Below are 18,264 nucleotides of genomic sequence, written 5' to 3'. Positions count from 1 at the left end.
TCCCATTGGCGATCATTTAGGCTGTTCACATTGGACTTTGGTTGGCGTTACGGATATGGTGTGCAGGCGCAGTACAGGACGAGACAGATCATTCGCTCTATGAGGCGGCTGAACACAGCCCGCAGCCAATGATTTCATCCATGTTTCCTCTTTCCCGGGCAGTTACTAGTTTCTTTTTACTTTCTAAATATGGTGAATAGCATTTTCTGATTGTATTGCGACGGCACTCCCCTTCTTGTCCTGCCCATGTCTACTGTCTATTCGTCTATTTATATGATGATGTATATTAAACTGGGTGTGGGTCGAGGCACTCGATCTCTCGATCGGGTAATATAAATAGATGCGCTATTGAATCCCGTGACGTCATATTCCCGGCGCTAAGCCTCCTGAATCAAAATAAAAACAGCACTCCAATCTTTTCATGAGCTCTCGCAACCAACAGACATTCGCCACGCCATGGATGACAAGGCCAAAAAAGCCCTCATTGAAGAGGCCAAGCATGCCCAGGAGGTCGCTCAAGATGTCGCCCTATCAGGCGCATATATCTATCCTTTTAAGGTGAGCGATCCTTTCGACAGCTCCCTAATGCGAGCAGCGAACCAGATATGGTCACCTCACAATTTTTGCGCAACATGAATACACGCAAATCCTAACAGTAATTGCGCGCAGGGCATAATTTATTTTGCCTACCACAAGGATCTCTGGCGTCCGCTCCTCTCGCAACTCGGGAGAATCAGTACCCTCGGTCTTAGCGTGACAGGCACTATGTTCTTCTTCACCTATGTGCCACAAGTAGCGATCATGTCGTTCACCAGCGGCCCCTTTGCGCCCATTTCCGCCGCTTTGCTTATCCTGAGTGAAAGTTCTACGATTACGAACTTTCTCTCCCGTTCTTTCCTCCTGGAAGAGGCACTGACGGATACCTTCGACGGCACGCTCGTTGCCCGCGGTCACGAATCGCTTGTCGCGGAAGGTCGACAGATCAAGCCCAAGGCGGGCAGAGATGCCATTGCCCGACTGGGAAAAATGGTGAAGCGGCCCCTGGCTCAGTTGAAGCCACAGGCGTTGCTGCATACGCTGATCCTCCTGCCGCTGAACTTTATCCCGGTGGTGGGAACTGCGTTGTACGCCTATGCGCAGGGGAAGAAGCTAGGGCCGGTGGCACATACGAGGTATTTCCAGCTGAAGGGGTGGGGTGAGAAACAGAAAGATGCATGGGTGGAGAAGAATAGAGGGGCATATACGGGGTATGTTCGCTCATTCCTTTTCGAGATAGTTGCTCGGTATCGACTGTTACTGACATGCTTGCTAGGCTCGGAATCGCCTCGTTTATTTTGGAAATGATTCCTTTCGCTTCCATCGCGTTTTCATTCACGAATACTGTGGGCGCGGCGCTGTGGGCGGCGGATTTGGAGGCCGCACGCCGGTAATTTCCTTGTATATATCCTGGTTCAAACCGGCATTCAGTATCCCTCTGGGAGTGTACAGTAAAAGCATTAGTTTTGGGAACTATTTTTGCATTCTATCGTGATGCGTGGATATTTATATTAAACAAGGGCTTCCATTCGGTTCAATTCCATTTTTCGTCTCTCTGGGGCTCCAGATTGGGTGGAGACGGGGCATTTTGGAGTAATGGCAGCACATTCAGTGCTCTTGCTCCAAATTATTCGGGCTATTTATTGTATGTTTCTTTGTAATTGCAAGTGTGAGAGATGATTTGCATTTAGGGCCGCACATTCCTGAATTCTCTCATAAAAACATAATTGTAGAAGGCCGAACGAATGCATGGATAATTCTTAATTTTAGTACTAAAATGTCTGTATACTTCATTTTACCAGTTCCGGAACCCGAAGAAAGGACTCGGGAAGGACGTCACTTGTTTATCGAATAACCTCTTCGAGAACTCGAATATGGATCTTATGCATAAACCCTGTGGTAAACGGTTACCATGGAATTTCACACAAGATACACATACACAACCACAAGTCTTCCGTGAAAAATAATTATGCGACTTGTTAATCAGTACTGTCGGCCTTCCATCTTTCGTCGTCAATTGTTGTACACACGTTGCCGCTCCATGGGTCTGTAGCCCAGTACCTCTCTCTACCGTAAAGGCCATCCGCCATTAACACCGTTGTTCTTGTCTAGGTACATCGACTAACCTCGAGCTTTTCTCGTATACCTCCGGTAGATTTCTTTACAATGAGGATATTCGATTACGTGAGCGCTATGTTGAGTTCGACTCCAGCGCCCTCTTACGAGAGGCGGGACAACATATTGGCCCCAGTCATGGCCCCCCCGCGTTTATCAGGAAACTCGCCGAAGGAGGCTTCAATCGAGTTTTCCTTCTAACTATGGACGACGGGTTCGAGGCCATTATCAAGGTTCCATATCAAATATCGGGGCCTAAGCACTACGCGACCGCCAGCGAAGCTGCCACTCTACAGTACCTCCACTCCAAAGGCATCCCTGTACCCAGAATATATGGTTACTCTTCTAGGGATGATAACCCTGCTGGCGTCGAATACATCGTTATGGAGAAGGCGCCAGGTGTCAGTTAGAGACTAAGTGGCATGGTATGACCAAGCGGGAACGGCATAAGCTCGCATCCAGTTTTGTTGAAATCGAGAAGAGGTTCTTCAACATTCCTTTTGGGTCTATTAGGAGTATTTACTTTCAAGAGGACATCCCGTCCGACCTTCAAGCCGCGCTATACATTGCGAGTGCCGAAAATAGCGGTGACTCGGAGAGATTTTGCATTAGCCCCACCGCGGATTACATGTTTTGGTATGGGAAACGAGTTGGTCTCAACATCCACCGTGGACCCTGTGGGCTTACCTTATACTTACTGCCATAACTTTCAGCCTTTGACCATACATTGTAGGGAATGATCCTATGAAGTACCTTGCGGCGATCGCGGAGAAAGAGATCGAATGGACCAGGCGGTATGGGAAGTCAATGGAACTTGATTTTCTATATAATGGTGTCTTTCCTGGGGAAAAGGCTCCAGAGGATTATCTCTTTTCCCTAGAGAAGTACCTCGCATTGGTGGCGTATCTTCGTCCAAATCGGAATGATAGTTTTCTTTACAATGAGGATATTCGATTACGTGAACGCTATGTCGAGCTCGACTCCAGCGCCCTATCTCCTCCAGCATAATCTCAATCAGCCTTTGGTGCATGGCTGCTGTGAAGAATATAACATGCCTATTTTGCATTCCAGCAGAGCAGTGAGTGGATTCAAGACCGGGTTTATCGCCAGCTTCTTCAACTGCAGATGGAGAACTACCTCGACACTCAGAAGCAGGGCATACAGGTTGGGGTTGTTGGACACAGCATCGACGAAGGGCCGGGCAGAACGAATGAGCTGATGAGGGAGGAAAAAGTTATGTCGAATATTCTCTAAGCCAACGAAGGATGTGATGAAGCTACATCATGGAGTGACTAAAGTAGCTGTGATCCTACTACTACTTCATTCATGCACTACTCTCTCCAAAGGAATGACTAAGTTCGGAATTTGCATATGTGACAGAAAAGCCCCGCATAGATAGGGCATGTTGCCAATACCATCCAAGCCTAGGGCAACAGCAACAGCAATTGCACTGGGACATTGACATCATTCTCAACCCCCCATCCCCCCGGCGCTTTTTCGTTGTTCTTTTTCTTTTCTGGGTTTTCGACGTAATGTTCAAGTGTTCCACAGGAAATACAATAAGCCCTCGTTTCATAGCCACGGATGTACGAGGAAGCATTCGGACTTCGTAAAACGCCTTCGTTCAGAGGTTGATCGAGGATAATTGGTGAACGTGGGTAACGTCTTAGAGATGAAGGGCTGGCTTAATCGAAGTTGAGCTATTGCTCGACAGCTGGGGTAGGAGCAGCAGGAACAACGATGGTCTTGATGTGGTCCACCTCCTGCACTTCCAGCCCATCTGCAGTTTGAGCAAGGTGGGGGTAGTCACAATCTGATTGACCACCACAGCATCGTCGGAAATTCGAAAGGCGTTCCGAGATAGAGCTAACAAGGCAGTCATTGCCGCCCCGGAAAACACCGTTGAGCGAGTTGCAGCATGATCTGGTTTTACCGGCATCCTGGTTGCCATTCACATAGCACTTGCAAGCCAGAGCAGGAGCCGACAGCATGGCGGCAACCGTAATGGTGAAAATTGAGGAGAACTGCATCTTGGAGGACTTGAAGTACGCGTTCTAGAGAATTCCTGAAGTTGTGTGAAAGACTAACGATTGATGAGGATGGAGAACGATATGGAGAAAGCAACAGGAGAAGTGAAGGGTTTATATAACTGTTGGAACTGGAATTTCTTCGTCCTTGGTCTACGATATGGCCCAACCATCAGACCATAGACCACTATAGACTTCGTTCTGTATTGCAACAGGAAGTTGGTAGCCCGCATAAGCAGCCATAGTCACGCCAGACCCGAGACCCATCGTGAGCCCCTTCGAATAGCTGGCCTCGTATGTTGCACCGGCTGCCTCTCTGCAGTTTTTGTTAATATATGGTGCGGGGAGTGTGGTATCGAGCGACGTATCCAAGCCGCAGTGTGCCCTTCACTCCACGGAACATGTCTTTTTTCGTTTAGTAGATAGCAAGGGTCATCAAGCCTCTCCTGCCAAGCTGAGACATCACGACCAAGAGTCGCTTCTCACAATGTGCTTCAGATTCTCATTTATCCGGAAAGATTATTTTCTCTCCGCACGCTCCGTAGTCCGTATGCTTGCATGCCCTTCCTGCGTACTGCATAATAGCACTGTTGCCACAGGTTGGACCTGTTGATACCTGGTATACTGTCCACCATCACCTCCCGAACATGCTTGGCCCTGATATAGAGTGCGGTTGTCTGTATCATGTTGGGGATGAAATAAACCAACACGTGATTCCAGTAAAGACAATTTAAATCCCATTGGCTAGTAAATGCACCTGCGGCACGTCCGGGTACGGCGGACTAAATCGAGCTACTAATGGACAATACTCCGGAGTACGTCAGATTTTGCGACTTTTGACAGAAATCTTAGCGTTTTACATAAAGCCACGGCACCTTCTAAAGATTTGGCCCTATATAACAGCGGTTATTGCTTCCAGGCGCACCGTAAGTAAGACACCATTGGCCTACTAAGTGCTATTACTCCGAAAATACACCGTGATCTAAATTAGTTATACCCTAGCCTAAGACCCCTAGAGAACTTGTTCCCTCACTTATCCCTAGAATACACAGAGTACGAGAAATCTAAAATCTAAAGAGAACCATAGAGATATAGTACCGGGACGTCTAAAGCCCTAGTACTGGAGTCCCTTCTGAAAGACTCTCAAAGACAGTCAATATCCCAGAACCAGACTAGTCGATAAACCCAGAAGGTGGAACTATAAAATTAGTGAAAACCTAGGGTAAGCACTAACGCCTGATAAATACATGTAGTTGGTGAATATAATAGTAATAAATCAATGTGGATAAAACTGCGTTGGAGATCCCTGCGCTTATTTGAGCCCTATATACTACAAGCCTTCTTATGACAAATTTGGAACCACCTGGACTCAGTTGAACTCACACGGGCTGTACTCCTAGTCATATTTGACTAGGTGGATAGGCTCCTTCTCTCGAGTTTCTCTTCACTCCCCTACTAGCGCTATTGTTAGCGTATAGTCCATAATCGGCGACTTGGCCTCGACACTCTCTGCCTGGCAACCGCCAGATGACTTTCTCATACTCGTTGCCAGTGGCGCCCGACGAGCCTGGTGTCAGAAGACTCTCGCCTTGGGCTCCAAGTATTAACGAGTTCAATTCTACTAGTGATGATTCCTCTTGACAGCCCTCGATTATTGATGGAATACCAAAGGACATTATGCGAACACAACCATTCCACCGCATTGGGATGCTCACCAGGGCAGCTGGGGCAGCCCTGCTGTGCAACCTATGGACGGCGTGTCTTAGCTCCAGGCAATCGGAACTGTGTTCGGAGATTCTGGCCTGGATGATACTGCCGGCTATGTTTAAGGTGGTACGACGACTAAAGGCTAACAAGATCCGGACGAGACCTCCCTTGAGCGAACCAGCACACCAGCCTCAGTCTGCAAAGTCATTATGGTTAGTTGCGTTAGGTATTTCTACATCTTGTGTTTATCAAGCAGAGATTGGGTTGGTTGGAGTCTTTGTAAGTAACGCTTCTACCACAGGAAAGGGAGTTGGCCGCGGAGCTGACCACAGGCAGCCAGTATTGACACCGTTACTTCTGATAGCGGAGAGGTATCTTGGTTCTGAATTCGGGGATTCTACAATATCTAACCCACAGTATTTTACTCCTTTTATCAACACAGTATGGGGTACAGCCGTTGCTGCTTCCTTTCTTATTCTTACTTTGGCAGATTGGGAGTTTCAAGGGTATTTTCTCTCGGCGATTCCAGTTGTTGCTTTACTAGGTGTCTATGTTACTCTTTCGCAGAGGCGAAACTCTCGGTTTCTCCCTTTCCTTGATCTTGAAGACACCATTCGTCCCCTTGCGTTGCGCGTTGTGAGCCTTTTGGTCATGGTATTGGGTGCCGAGACTGTCGCGTTTGGCTTCCCTCGAAACCTTGAGCCTACAATCATATTCATATTGGGCTTCGGAAAAGCTTTGACTTGGTATTTCTTCACTGTGATAGTATGTTGCATTCGTCATGGAGGGATCGAAGCAGAACTTACCATTTCAGTAGACTCGGCATTGTTCCTGGCGTATTGTCACTACCATAAGAATGTTCAGTGCTATATCTACACGAAATCTATTGATGCTGTCTTCAGATACCCAGGCCTTCTTACATATCATAGCGTCGCTCCTGACACTCGGTCAGGTGATCTATATGCTCCCATGGCCAACAAAAACCCGATCGGCGCTCGCAGGCTTTTCTCTTGTAGCTCTTATTCCATACCTTACCGACACTTTCAGGATTGCACAGTCGTCCATGGTCTCGTCTGGACAGCATCCTATCGAAGCGTTGATACGCACCGCCCAGGCGGACTTCGACAGTATACTCCGAAACCAATCCCCAAACTATACGGCCGCTTATAACGAATATCGACGGCGATACGGTATGGACCCGCCACCGGGCTTTGAAGGCTGGTATGAGTTTGCCAAACAGCATCAATCGCCTATGATTGACGAGTTTGATAACCTCTACGAAGTCATCTCACCGTTCTGGCAATTTAAAGGTCAAGATATTCGTGATATGATGGATGAGATACAAAGTATGCGTATGCTGCACAGCGAGCTGTGGTTCTGTACGTTTTCTGGTCAGCAGGCGAAGACTCACTGTAGCCATCCTGGTCGCACTTTTGACAGACACATACAATCCTCACTTGACCACCTTTTGAAAGACCTGCCCGGCATCCTGCCTGACGTCAAATTTCTTATCAATCATCTCGATGAACCGAGAGTCCTGATCCCCCCACAATCGCTGGGAGAAGATGGCCTCCTCAGTGAAGGCTTCAACTTAACGAATCTGTCGAGACGACCTGTTTGGGAGGTCGTTACGAAGTCCTGCTCCTCCCGGGAAACGTCAAGGGCGCAGACTACTCACGCGACTGAACAGTCTACCCTGCCCTTCGTTGTCGATCCCGCACTGGCCATGGATCTCTGCCAACATCCCGAGTATAGTGCCATGCATGGTCTTATCACGAGTCCCACTTCTTTTTATCTATTTGAGGGTGCAGTGCCGATCCTTTCCACGGGCTCTCTTTCGACTATGGGTGATATCCTATATCCCAGCCCAGCTTATAATGAGCCCGAGTTCAAATATACCAAAGATACACACGATATTGACTGGGAGAGAAAAAAGAACAATCTGTACTGGGCAGGCTCTACCACTGGTGGCTTTGCCGTGGATGAGAAGTGGCAGTACTACCATCGACAAAGATTTGTTCAGCTGGCACAGAACCTAGAACGGCATCAGTATCCTTACCTCCAGGAACATGATGGTGTGATTAGCCAGATAAAATCGTCGCTATTCATTACCGGCCGGCTATTCGATGTGGCTTTCACTCGAATCTTCCAATGCGAGCGAAGATACTGCAGGGACCAGCATGCATACTTTAAACTAAAGCCGTGGGCAGATAAAGACCAGCCTCTCCGGTCACGGCTTGTGTTTGATATAGATGGAAACGGTATCAGTGGCCGGTACTATAAGCTTCTTGCTTCTAAGTCAGTTCCATTGAAGCAGACCTTGCTACGGGAGTGGCACGATGAACGTCTCAGGCCATGGGTTCATTATGTTCCAGTTAGCCTAAGTATGGAAGAGCTTCCAGAGATAGTTCGGTACCTTACATCCACTGAGACTGGGCAGAGAAGGGCTCGAGAAATCGCAGAGCAAGGCCGTGACTGGTTTGCTAAAGCCTTCCGTGATGTTGACCTGACCATACATATGTATCGACTAATGTTAGAGCTAGCCAGGCTACAAGATCCGGAAAGGCTGGCTGTCTGATGGGAATATCTAGTTGAGTATTAGGACGCACATATGCTTAGATTTAACCCCTGCAGTCCTGCTCTAGTCGTCTGAGAGTAGCCTCATGTGCATATTTGCTGTAGCTCTGCACAAGTGATCAACTTCCATCTGTTCCAGAGAGATGGCTTTAGAAACACCAATTTAGAGTTGGTCGGTATGTAGTCATTCTCTAGGAAATACAAATCCTTGGGGAGAAATAGAGTGGCATCCAAGATACCACACTATTACTACGGAGCCAACAGGATCAATCGCATTCCTAGTATCTTCCAGAGCGTACAAACCTGTCGTACGTGGGGCTACGCTAGTAGGCTAATGTCTCAGACCTACAGAAAGCCGGCCTGCCACTCTTCCGTACTCTAGCGCCTTCGAACTGTACCATAAGAACCCACCCCTGTGCCACGTTGCCCAATATGAAAAGATGCATATGCCAAGATGCCACCATGGAGGCAGCCTAGGCCAGAACCTACGGTTGCATTTGGCCGGGTTTCTTCGCTAGTGAAGTTCGCTAGACTTCACTGGGCCTCTACCAGTTTCCTGATGTAGCAGATAGACTTGGTTGCATGTTTCTAACGGTTCGAAATTCTAGCTATGCTCGTCCTTTTTACACGTCATAGACTCTTTCGCAAACCTGGACTCCATCGCCGTGCTCTCTTGGGTTTGTCGATATGTTTCATAGTCTGGACTGTGCTGGAGGTGCTTTTCATTCAGCACCGAGTCTCCGTCGTTGATCGGATTCCATCCACTCCGCCACACCAATTCGAGCGGATCTTTATTGCCAGTACGCACTGGAACAACGAAGCTATCCTCCGGAGCCATTGGAACAATGCAATTGTCCAACTGGTGAAAACATGGGGCCCGGAGAACGTTTTCGTGAGCATTCATGAAAGCGGGAGCTGGGACGACACCAAGGGTGCGCTTCGGGAACTCGATCTCGAGCTGGATCGATTAGGCGTACGGCGGAACCTGACCCTTTCTGAGACAACTCATCAAGATGAGATTTCAGCTCCTCCGAGCGATGGCTGGATTGACACTCCCCGTGGCCGAAAGGAATTGAGACGCATACCATATCTTGCTCGGCTGCGCAGTCTAACCTTACGTCCTTTGGAGGATTTGGCACGCAACGACATAGTATTCGACAAAGTGCTTTTTCTAAATGATGTGGTCTTCACGGTATGCGTCTCAATTTGTACGAGAATCGTATATAGGCTCATTGACCGCCGACACAGGTGGACGATGTGATCTCATTACTCGATACAAACGATGGTATTTACGCCGCTGCTTGTGCTTTAGACTTCTCCAAGCCTCCTCGCTACTACGACACATTTGCTCTACGTGATTCTAACGGAGATGAGACGTTGATGCAAGAATGGCCTTATTTCCGCAGCGCAATTTCGCGGAATGCACTGCTTGCGATGACTCCAGTACCTGTGAAGAGTTGCTGGAACGGTATGGGTATGAGCCCTTTTTATTTTTTTTATTTTTTTATTTTTTTTTTTTTTTTTCAATTCATTCTGAAGGACAATGAACTGACCATACACTACCATAGTAGCCATGCCAGTAATCCCATTTCTATTAAAAGTACCGTTACGATTCCGTGCAATCCCCGACTCCCTTGCGCAGTTCCATCTGGAGGGCTCAGAATGCTGCTTAATCCATGCCGATAATCCTCTGTCCGCCACGAAAGGCGTTTATTTGAACCCTAAAGTTCGTGTTGGGTATACTGATCTGGCATACGCAGCCGTTCATCCTACGGCGACGTGGATCGCGCTTCACCATATCGCCCTGGCCCTTTGGGAGAACCGCATTCGACGCTGGACCACGAGTCCGTTCTTCCAAAGATGGGCCATTCAAAGAAGAATCACCAGCTCGGAGAGACATGACGAGACCCGTTTTGAGCATGCTACATTCTGTTTAATTGACGAGATGCAGGTTGTTGTGGGGAATGGGTGGGCTCATGTGTGATCCCACATGGGGCATTCAGGTGATTGGTAAGCGTGGCTGTATTGCTGTGGGGTCAGTTGATTACCAATCATCTCTCTTGTTACGGTTTCCTCGGATTGTACTGCAGCTCTGTACCAGGACGGTATGGAAGATTGCACTGGGTCGAACCGAGGACATGCCAAGCCGAAATACTGATTGGTAATCAATCTCACAACTATAGAGTAATAACAACTATATGGCGCTTACGAAGTCGTACAGCTTAGGTCTCCTCTCTTTGCCTGTCATTCACAAATTGATTGTTGAGCTATTTTACACATGTAAAGTTGTATTTCTCAAATTCTGGCATCACGACTATGAGTTTGTTTGTAACTATTTCACCGCGTAGCCGAGGAAGCCAGTTGACATAAAAGTGGGTCCGTATCAACAACTGTTGAGTTGCATAACCCAAGAGCACGGTGATCTAGAGGTATGTCCTGGAAACTCCACCAATGGTCACCTCTGTATCTGTTTCCATGTATGGCCACGGTCAGAATGCCTCTGAAAGAGGCCCACGCCCCTGACTTTAGCTCTTTGGCTCTGGAGCCGGACTGTCGATGACAGTGTTTCCCGTATCTTCTGCTGTTTTCAAAATCCCTGTATGTCCTCATCTCTTGCTAGTGCTTCCCTTAAGCGTTGTCTACCTACACGATTATCATCCTGATCTTAGAATGCATTGCGTCAAAGAAAGATGGCAGGTCATATTTCGCCCAGACGACCCCAACGTATCTGAACATCTGCCTCCACCACCTGACGGCGGGCTGCAAGCTTGGATTCAGGTCTTATGCGGCCATCTCGTGTTCTTCAATTCGTGGGGAGTCAGCAATAGCTTTTCAGTCTTTCAGCAACTATACACTCAAACGCTGCCGCAATCAGCCTCCACGATCTCGTGGATCGGAAGCGTCCAAGTCTCTCTTCTTTTCTTCATGGGTGCTTTTGCCGGCCGTGCAACGGATGCGGGTTATTTCCGCCTGGTCTACTCGCTCGGGGTCCTCCTCCAGCTGGTGGGAATATTTACGCTCTCTCTCTGCAAGACCTACTGGCAGATCTTTCTCGCTCAAGCCGTATGCATGGGACTGGGAAACGGGCTCACATTCAGCCCGGGACTCTCGATTACGTCTTCTTATTTTATGAACAAACGCGCCTTTGCAGTAGGCCTGGCTGCTGCTGGCGCAGCAACAGGAGGATTGATTTATCCCGTACTTATCAACCAACTCCTGTATAACCACGACATTGGCTTTGGATGGACAATCCGCGCAGCAGGACTACTGATGCTGGTCACCCAGACTCTAGCAATGGTCCTCTTCAAGCCTCGTCTTCCGCCGCGGACAACCGGCCCTCTCATAGAATGGGGGGCCTTTTCCGAGCCTCCCTTCCTGTTCTTCACAATCAGCAAGTTCCTCAATATCTGGGGTCTCTATTTCGCGTTCTTCTACATTGGCACCTTCGCCCGCGATCGACTCCACCTCACAGATACCCAGAACCTAGTCCTCGTGTTACACGGCGTCGGCATCGTCGGACGGATCGTGCCCAGTATAATCGGAGACCGCTGGACGGGCAAGCTGAACATCCTGATCCCCTTCAGCTTCGCCTCAGCGATCCTAATCTTCTGCTGGATCGCCGTAAACACAGTCGCCGGGTTGTACGCCTTCACCGTCGTGTATGGGTTGGTCGGTGGGGCAGCTCAATCCCTCTTCCCGGCCACGGCGACGACCATGACCCCGGATATCAAGCGGACGGGCACGCGTCTCGGCATGATCCTGAGTATTGTGGGCTTTGCCACCTTGACTGGGCCTGCGATTGAGGGCGCTTTGATTACCCGTGCCGGGGGCAGCTATGTGGGGGCGCAGGTTTTCGCCGGCGTCTGTATTGTATTAGGCGCGTTTGCGGCTGTTGCTGCGCGGGTGGCGAAAGTTGGCTGGAAGTGGGATGTAAAGGCGTGATGTTGCTGTCTTTGTGGTGTTTTATGTTGGGTTCGAAACTATTCCGACGTGCTCTTTGCTGTCGAGATGTGATGGCAGGGTCAGATGAACGTAGGTGACTTGGACATGTTGATCGAACCAAGTCTATGACAACTTCTATAATGAGTCTTCTTTAATATACAATGAAGTCAATAGATACAGGGATTTGACGTGGTGTATATAGTACAGTAATAAACAAGATATCAAAATAACTAGATGCTGAATATCCAATAAGCCAGTATAATCCAAGGACCAAGTAACTAGAAACCTCGCTCAACGTAGTCAATCCAAGACAATAACACTCAAGTGCCAGGGCCAAAAAAAAAAAAAAAAGGGAAAATCACGTATTCATCAGCTCAACGAATTTCGCCTTCCAATCTTGGACTTCCTTTGCCGATTCTCTTGCAACCTGCAGCTCTGCCTCTAGAGACTCATTCTTTGCTCGAAGCTCTTGAAGCTCCCTGTTTGCATGTTCGAGCTGGGCCGCACTCGCCTGCAGCCTTTCGAGGTCTTGGTCTGAGAATCGCCGATGTTCTAACTCCCGGCGCATAGCCATCAGACTAAGGTCGCGAATCTGGATGGTCTGCATGCATCGGGCATTTTCATTGCGGAGGTTCTCATTTTCTAGCCTCAGTGCTTCACTTGCCTCAACCTCTCGGTATAGCACATTGAATGCGGCATCGACCTCGCTGCGCAGGCTTATATACCGCGATTTTCGCTGGCGTGGCGGCTGCGAGACTCTGGGCTGTGTATTCCCGTTTACACCGATATCTTCATTGTTGGGTGAGGCTTCCTGGACTGGAGCAGTCGCTGGTATATCCTGTCTGTCACTGATGCTTTGTTCATGCGTTGAGGAGGCCTGTGGTTGTCCATGCAGGGGTGCAGCATGAGAGCGCGGAGTTGCCACAGAAATATTGTCAAGCTCTATTGCCGGAACAGCCGCAGCAGGACCACCACGTCCCTCTGCCAATCGTGGCGAAGCGGGTGGGGTAAGCGCAGGAGGAGCTACATGCCAGCCGCGACGCACGCACACGGCGCAAAAGAGCTGGTTTTCTGCGTTCCGCAGCCACCCAGCAGGCATGCACTCGCCATGCAGTGCCAGGCGGCAGGTCATGCATGGCTCGAGTCGATCCGACTCCCAACACACGCGACAGTAATCCTCATGGATGGACCCGTTTCCTGATGAGTTGTTATCATTGGTGCTGGTTATCAGCCTGTGCGAGGAGAAAGAGCTTTCTTACGTTTCCATTCTTTGTGTCTGTGTATTTGGGAATCAAGCGACTCCTTTTCGAGCGCAGCTAAGGTGTCTGGCCAGCTTATGCGTGGTTGCCCGATAGGTACGTTGGCACTGTCGTCCTGGCTCTGTTCCTGGTTGAAAACCACTGTCTGGTCGAGTGGAACTCGGCGAGGGCCTCTCTTGTTTCGCCTAGCGCGTACTTTTTTTACACCCGTAGACTGCATATCGGTTTCTGTGCTTGATATGCACAGTCGGGAAGGTGAATCAAGGAGTCAGTCTGCTTGATCAGATTCAGTTGGCGTGGTGGCTGAGATGGAATTCTCTCGGCAAACTAGCGCACTGCTTATCAATCACATTGAGTCTCCCGTTCCTCCCCGATATCTGACCCCTCGGCTCTTGCAGCCCCGTCATTCTCCTTGCGAATATATCAATCACTCCATGAACTCACGCCGAAGCTGGACACAGTATTCCATTAAATTAATTTCCTCTCTACACAAACGACGAATAAATAGAAGACAACATCGCCACACGCTAACCCCTTTACAAACCGCTTTGGTCGTTGGTGCCCCAGGTGCAGCTTGTGCACTGCCATGGATTGGCTGGGGCACTTACATCCTTGGTAAAGCTGCGGCTTGAATTTGAGAATATGGATGACCACTAGTATACTTGTTCAACTGAAGCATTTGAAGTCCATCATACATCAATTTCTTGGCGAGAGGGGCAGTGCTGCATGTTGGCGGCCTGAGGTCAGCCTTGCAGTCCCGTATATATTTTTTAACTGTGGAGAATCTCCCACTTTTCAATCTCTTGACCCACACTACCTAGTCTAAAGCATCGAAATGTCGCTTTACAGTCATAGCTCTCGACCGTCTCACAGCGATGAAGAACGTAGAGAAGACCCATGTTCTCTATGTCGGACTGTACACGGGGTCTTCAGGCTGCGACTCAACCGCACTCATCCTGCACAGTATTCCTATATTGATTTCTCTGATGACATCTTAAAACAATTTTTCCATGATGACTGTTCCAAGTGCTTGGATATTGACATGGATTCTCTATGCCCGCCTTGTAAGCATATGAGGCTGGGGCATCTTCTGCGATGTGTCCTCCCCGGGTTCAATCCGGAAGCAGCAAAACCTGGATATAAGACGATCTTGAAAACAGGTGTGGTAGATTTGAACCTGGGGACCCTCCGCGAATTACAAAAGCGATCCACATCTTGCCAGACCTGCCGAACCTTTGTCTACCAAGCGTCAGTGTTAGCAGATCGGTTTGAATCTGCAACAGACGAGGTAATAACGCTCTCAGTGCAACGGAAGCCTGGGGTGATCCGAGGTATCCGGCATGAATTCACGATTCAGCCGTCACTTGGTAGATCTTTTGTGGATGCACGTTTTGCAAGTATGCTGGGATTCTCAGGATGAACTTCGACTCGTCCGTTTGCTATTGAATCAACATGGCTAATCGCCTGTGTATTCTAGAAAGTACAACATTTCTTGCAACTATCGACCCGGCATCCGGCAACAATCTGATATCCTTACAACGGCCGCAGCCGAAAGTGAACTGGAGCGCAGTCTCTTCCTGGCTCCAAGAGTGTGACAATAATACTGAGCATGAGAATCCTTGTCGCCCTGAAGTACGCCAGTTACCAGTTCAGGGATTCCGTGTCATTGACGTAGAGAAGAGGCGCGTGGTACTCTCATCTCAACCCTGTAGATACGCTACATTAAGTTATGTCTGGGGTAGAATTGAAAACTTCCTTCAAGCAACTACAAAAAACATCAGACACCTTGAGACGGAAGGATCTCTGACCAAAGAGAATTACTTATCGGCAACAATCGATGATGCAATCTATGCTTGCTCCAGATTACAGATACCATTCCTTTGGGTTGATCGTCTATGTATATTACAAGATGAGAGGTCAGACCAAAAAACAGCCCAGCTCAACGCGATGGGTCAAATCTATAGACAGTCCTATTTAACCCTGATTGCGATCGCAGGAAGCGATACTAACTATGGTCTTCCGGGCACACAGGGGCAGCAGCGGTGCCCACAGTGGACGGGCCAGACACAGGGTATTTACCTGTTACAAGAAATTGACGATTACTACTGGCTGACCAGAGAGTCCAAGTGGAGCAGTCGAGGATGGACATTTCAGGAGTCTGTGCTTTCCCCAAGAATACTGGCTTTTTCTGACCAGGGCGTTTTCTACCAATGCCGACCAAGGACTCATTTTAAAGACGAGGATCATGGAGATCAAGAACTTGGCTTCTCAATAGCCCAAATGCCACTGTCGTCATACGAGGACTTAGTATCCGAATTCACGGCTAGGGATCTCACCTATAAGTCCGATATACTTGACGCCTTCTCGGGGGTTTTGCACTTGATATATGGAGTCGAGCATCATTACGGTCTGCCATTTAGTGATTTCAGTCGGGCAATTCTTTGGGTAACCGAAGACGGGAGATACCCCATGCGGCCTCCGTGCATTTCAAAAACGTTTCCGTCATGGTCATGGTCCTCTATTGATAATGCTATAGCACCAGCCTCTGGTAGATGCAAATGGACTGAGATTTCTGCATCATTAGCCCAATGGGCAATACCACCAAGATATACACAATCCTTTTTGAAGATCCTTCCGAACCCATCTACGCAACAACATGAGTTGGATGATGATTCCAAAAAGGTTTTTCCTTACAGCCAAGAGCACATACTGGCTCGACTTGCTGTGTTGATGGCCTGGAAAGGGGGGTGTTTTCCTGGGACACTCCCAGACTGCCTTAATGAAGGCACATGGGAGCAATATGATACCATCATCCGCCAGAGATGGGGATCACTCGCCGGCATGACTGACGAAGCATATTGCATGCAAGGGGGGCATCTTACTGCCCATGAACAAGAGACAAGATTTCCAATTCAAATGCAACATGCTTGTACAGATGGATGTATTATGCTTTTTACCCAGTCAAAGCGTCTTCAGATCAGAGAAAACAAAGAATATGAGCAAGCTATGAAACTTTTCGATCAAGACAGCGGTATAGTCGGGTGGCTCACACACCATAGTATCAACTGGGAGCGGCTTCGGAAGATTCCCTCGTGGAATTGCGGTGCTGAGTTTGATGTTCTGGCTCTGTCCATCTCGTACCAGACGCGCTGGGTCAATGAGATCTGGGGATTCACCGCGGTCAAAGAATATGGCCGCGAGGCGTCAAACTGGTATGACTCGGCGGGAAAATGTTATTTTATCGAGGAAGATGATGACAAAGAGTACCCCTGGATCAGTCTTCCCTGCGTTAATTTGATGGTCGTCGAGACAAAAAATGGGATCCGCAGGCGCATTGCGCTAGCAGAGGCTCCTCTCAAAATCTGGATCGAGTCGAAACCCGAGTTTCACACATTTATTCTTGGTTAGATAGATGATAGGATACGCTCTACATAGTCAAAGTGGGGCAGCTGGACAACCTATACTCCAGCTGAATCTGTTGGTTACTATTTTACTTTTCATTATAGATGCCTGTATTCTCAAATCTACCTGCAGAAATTGTATATTGCTTCAGGTTGCGCATGGTCTTGGATATGACAACAGATCATCAACTGTGCTTCTCCATTCTATACAATACTTGAAGACCCAAGGGCTCTTCCCTCCTTACCACCATATGTAGTCAAGGTAGGCTTTACGAACTCTACCATCAATCCATCATTATACTAGTTCCGGTATTTCTCAAGTAAATACTCTACCGCGAACATTGTCACTTCATATGCTGTCATCCCAGTGACCCAGTCTTGATTACACCCATTCTCATCTGGAAACCGAGACATCTTCCCAAGACCAGTACTACTATCCAGTACTCCATTTTCTATATTGCCAAGAATGAATGAGGCGGATAGAGGAACACTACAATTTGTCCGTGCATCACGGAGTGAACGTGATATACTATAGCCACTTGTCCTCAAATTTCACCCCCCGTTTCATATTCGTCGAACCTCGGCTTCAGTCTTGAGTCACAGTTCACTCCCCTGGCTACGAGGGATTTGTCCGTCGATCTAAGAAACGGAATTGCTAGTTTGTTTATTCTGTTATTCACTCGGAATACCTCGGAATACCTCGGAATGGTATCGTATGTATGTAATATGTAATTCTGGTAAGATACATACGTATATTTCCAGATGCCCCCTCTAACGCTAAGCCTACTCTGAGAGTCCATGATCGCGATCATCCCACCCAATACGGAGACTTCTTATTGGCTGTATCGCTAAACATCCTCGTCACTACTTAGTAGTATTTTGAGTCTGCCCCGGATCCACGATCTGCAAGGCTGGGGTCCACTTTTGTGAGTGGTCTGTGTGCTTTTTGGCTCGGAAATTTAATCCGTAAGACTTTAGTTATCTTCTTACGTTATTGCGTTTGAGTAACTGTCTACATTCATGCATGCATGCATAGCCCTAGTAGTACTAGTAGTTATGTGTTCGTACTGAATTGAATTGCCGTTGCGGTGGGTGGCCTTCATCAGTAGGGTAAAAACTAACCTGTCTGCTCACGTTCCCCCTATTAGTGGTGAACACCACCGAATTCTGCTTCGGTATGATTTAGGAAGAGCCGACATC

At 48.3% G+C, this 18,264-nt stretch overlaps 8 protein-coding genes across 8 annotated transcripts; 6 read left to right on the top strand and 2 right to left on the bottom strand.

Annotated features, from left to right (window-relative positions):
- Nucleotides 1-456: 456 nt before the first annotated feature.
- Nucleotides 457-2,561, top strand: BDV37DRAFT_289129 (uncharacterized protein; the record flags this gene model as incomplete). Its single annotated transcript, XM_032088393.1, has 4 exons — nucleotides 457-558; nucleotides 670-1,247; nucleotides 1,313-1,426; nucleotides 2,192-2,561. The coding sequence occupies 4 exons, from the start codon at nucleotides 457-459 to the stop codon at nucleotides 2,559-2,561; spliced, it is 1,164 nt and encodes a 387-aa protein (XP_031935080.1).
- Nucleotides 2,418-3,144, top strand: BDV37DRAFT_264944 (uncharacterized protein). Its single transcript, XM_032083725.1, has one exon. It carries the CDS (start codon nucleotides 2,579-2,581, stop codon nucleotides 2,855-2,857), a length of 279 nt encoding a protein of 92 aa, XP_031935079.1. The 5' UTR covers nucleotides 2,418-2,578; the 3' UTR covers nucleotides 2,858-3,144.
- Nucleotides 3,122-4,808, bottom strand: BDV37DRAFT_264943 (uncharacterized protein). The gene has a single exon (XM_032083724.1). It carries the CDS (start codon nucleotides 4,179-4,181, stop codon nucleotides 3,852-3,854), a length of 330 nt encoding a protein of 109 aa, XP_031935078.1. The 5' UTR covers nucleotides 4,182-4,808; the 3' UTR covers nucleotides 3,122-3,851.
- A 1,047-nt stretch (nucleotides 4,809-5,855) lies between these two features.
- On the top strand, nucleotides 5,856-8,463 carry BDV37DRAFT_289127 (glycosyltransferase family 90 protein; the record flags this gene model as incomplete). Its single annotated transcript, XM_032088392.1, has 3 exons — nucleotides 5,856-6,164; nucleotides 6,222-6,650; nucleotides 6,703-8,463. 3 exons carry the CDS (start codon nucleotides 5,856-5,858, stop codon nucleotides 8,461-8,463), a joined length of 2,499 nt encoding a protein of 832 aa, XP_031935077.1.
- A 609-nt stretch (nucleotides 8,464-9,072) lies between these two features.
- On the top strand, nucleotides 9,073-10,446 carry BDV37DRAFT_276667 (glycosyltransferase family 69 protein; the record flags this gene model as incomplete). Its single annotated transcript, XM_032085600.1, has 3 exons — nucleotides 9,073-9,654; nucleotides 9,711-9,936; nucleotides 10,031-10,446. The coding sequence occupies 3 exons, from the start codon at nucleotides 9,073-9,075 to the stop codon at nucleotides 10,444-10,446; spliced, it is 1,224 nt and encodes a 407-aa protein (XP_031935076.1).
- Nucleotides 10,447-11,132: 686 nt separating this feature from the next.
- BDV37DRAFT_289125 (major facilitator superfamily domain-containing protein) lies at nucleotides 11,133-12,404 on the top strand (the record flags this gene model as incomplete). Its single annotated transcript, XM_032088391.1, has 1 exon — nucleotides 11,133-12,404. The coding sequence occupies one exon, from the start codon at nucleotides 11,133-11,135 to the stop codon at nucleotides 12,402-12,404; it is 1,272 nt and encodes a 423-aa protein (XP_031935075.1).
- Nucleotides 12,405-12,762: 358 nt separating this feature from the next.
- On the bottom strand, nucleotides 12,763-13,883 carry BDV37DRAFT_289124 (uncharacterized protein; the record flags this gene model as incomplete). Its single annotated transcript, XM_032088390.1, has 2 exons — nucleotides 12,763-13,601; nucleotides 13,664-13,883. 2 exons carry the CDS (start codon nucleotides 13,881-13,883, stop codon nucleotides 12,763-12,765), a joined length of 1,059 nt encoding a protein of 352 aa, XP_031935074.1.
- Nucleotides 13,884-14,116: 233 nt separating this feature from the next.
- Nucleotides 14,117-17,141, top strand: BDV37DRAFT_291688 (uncharacterized protein). Its single transcript, XM_032089003.1, has 8 exons — nucleotides 14,117-15,060; nucleotides 15,141-15,389; nucleotides 15,426-15,547; nucleotides 15,578-15,744; nucleotides 15,781-15,823; nucleotides 15,860-15,970; nucleotides 16,007-16,211; nucleotides 16,248-17,141. The coding sequence occupies exons 1-8, from the start codon at nucleotides 14,499-14,501 to the stop codon at nucleotides 17,069-17,071; spliced, it is 2,283 nt and encodes a 760-aa protein (XP_031935073.1). The 5' UTR covers nucleotides 14,117-14,498; the 3' UTR covers nucleotides 17,072-17,141.
- The last annotated feature ends 1,123 nt before the right edge of the window (nucleotides 17,142-18,264 follow it).

Source organism: Aspergillus pseudonomiae (genome assembly GCF_009193645.1).
Source record: "Aspergillus pseudonomiae strain CBS 119388 unplaced genomic scaffold BDV37scaffold_142, whole genome shotgun sequence".
Classification (NCBI taxonomy): Eukaryota; Fungi; Ascomycota; class Eurotiomycetes; order Eurotiales; family Aspergillaceae; genus Aspergillus; species Aspergillus pseudonomiae.
Note: the sequence above shows the minus strand (reverse complement) of the source record. Positions and strands in the feature narration are given on the sequence as shown.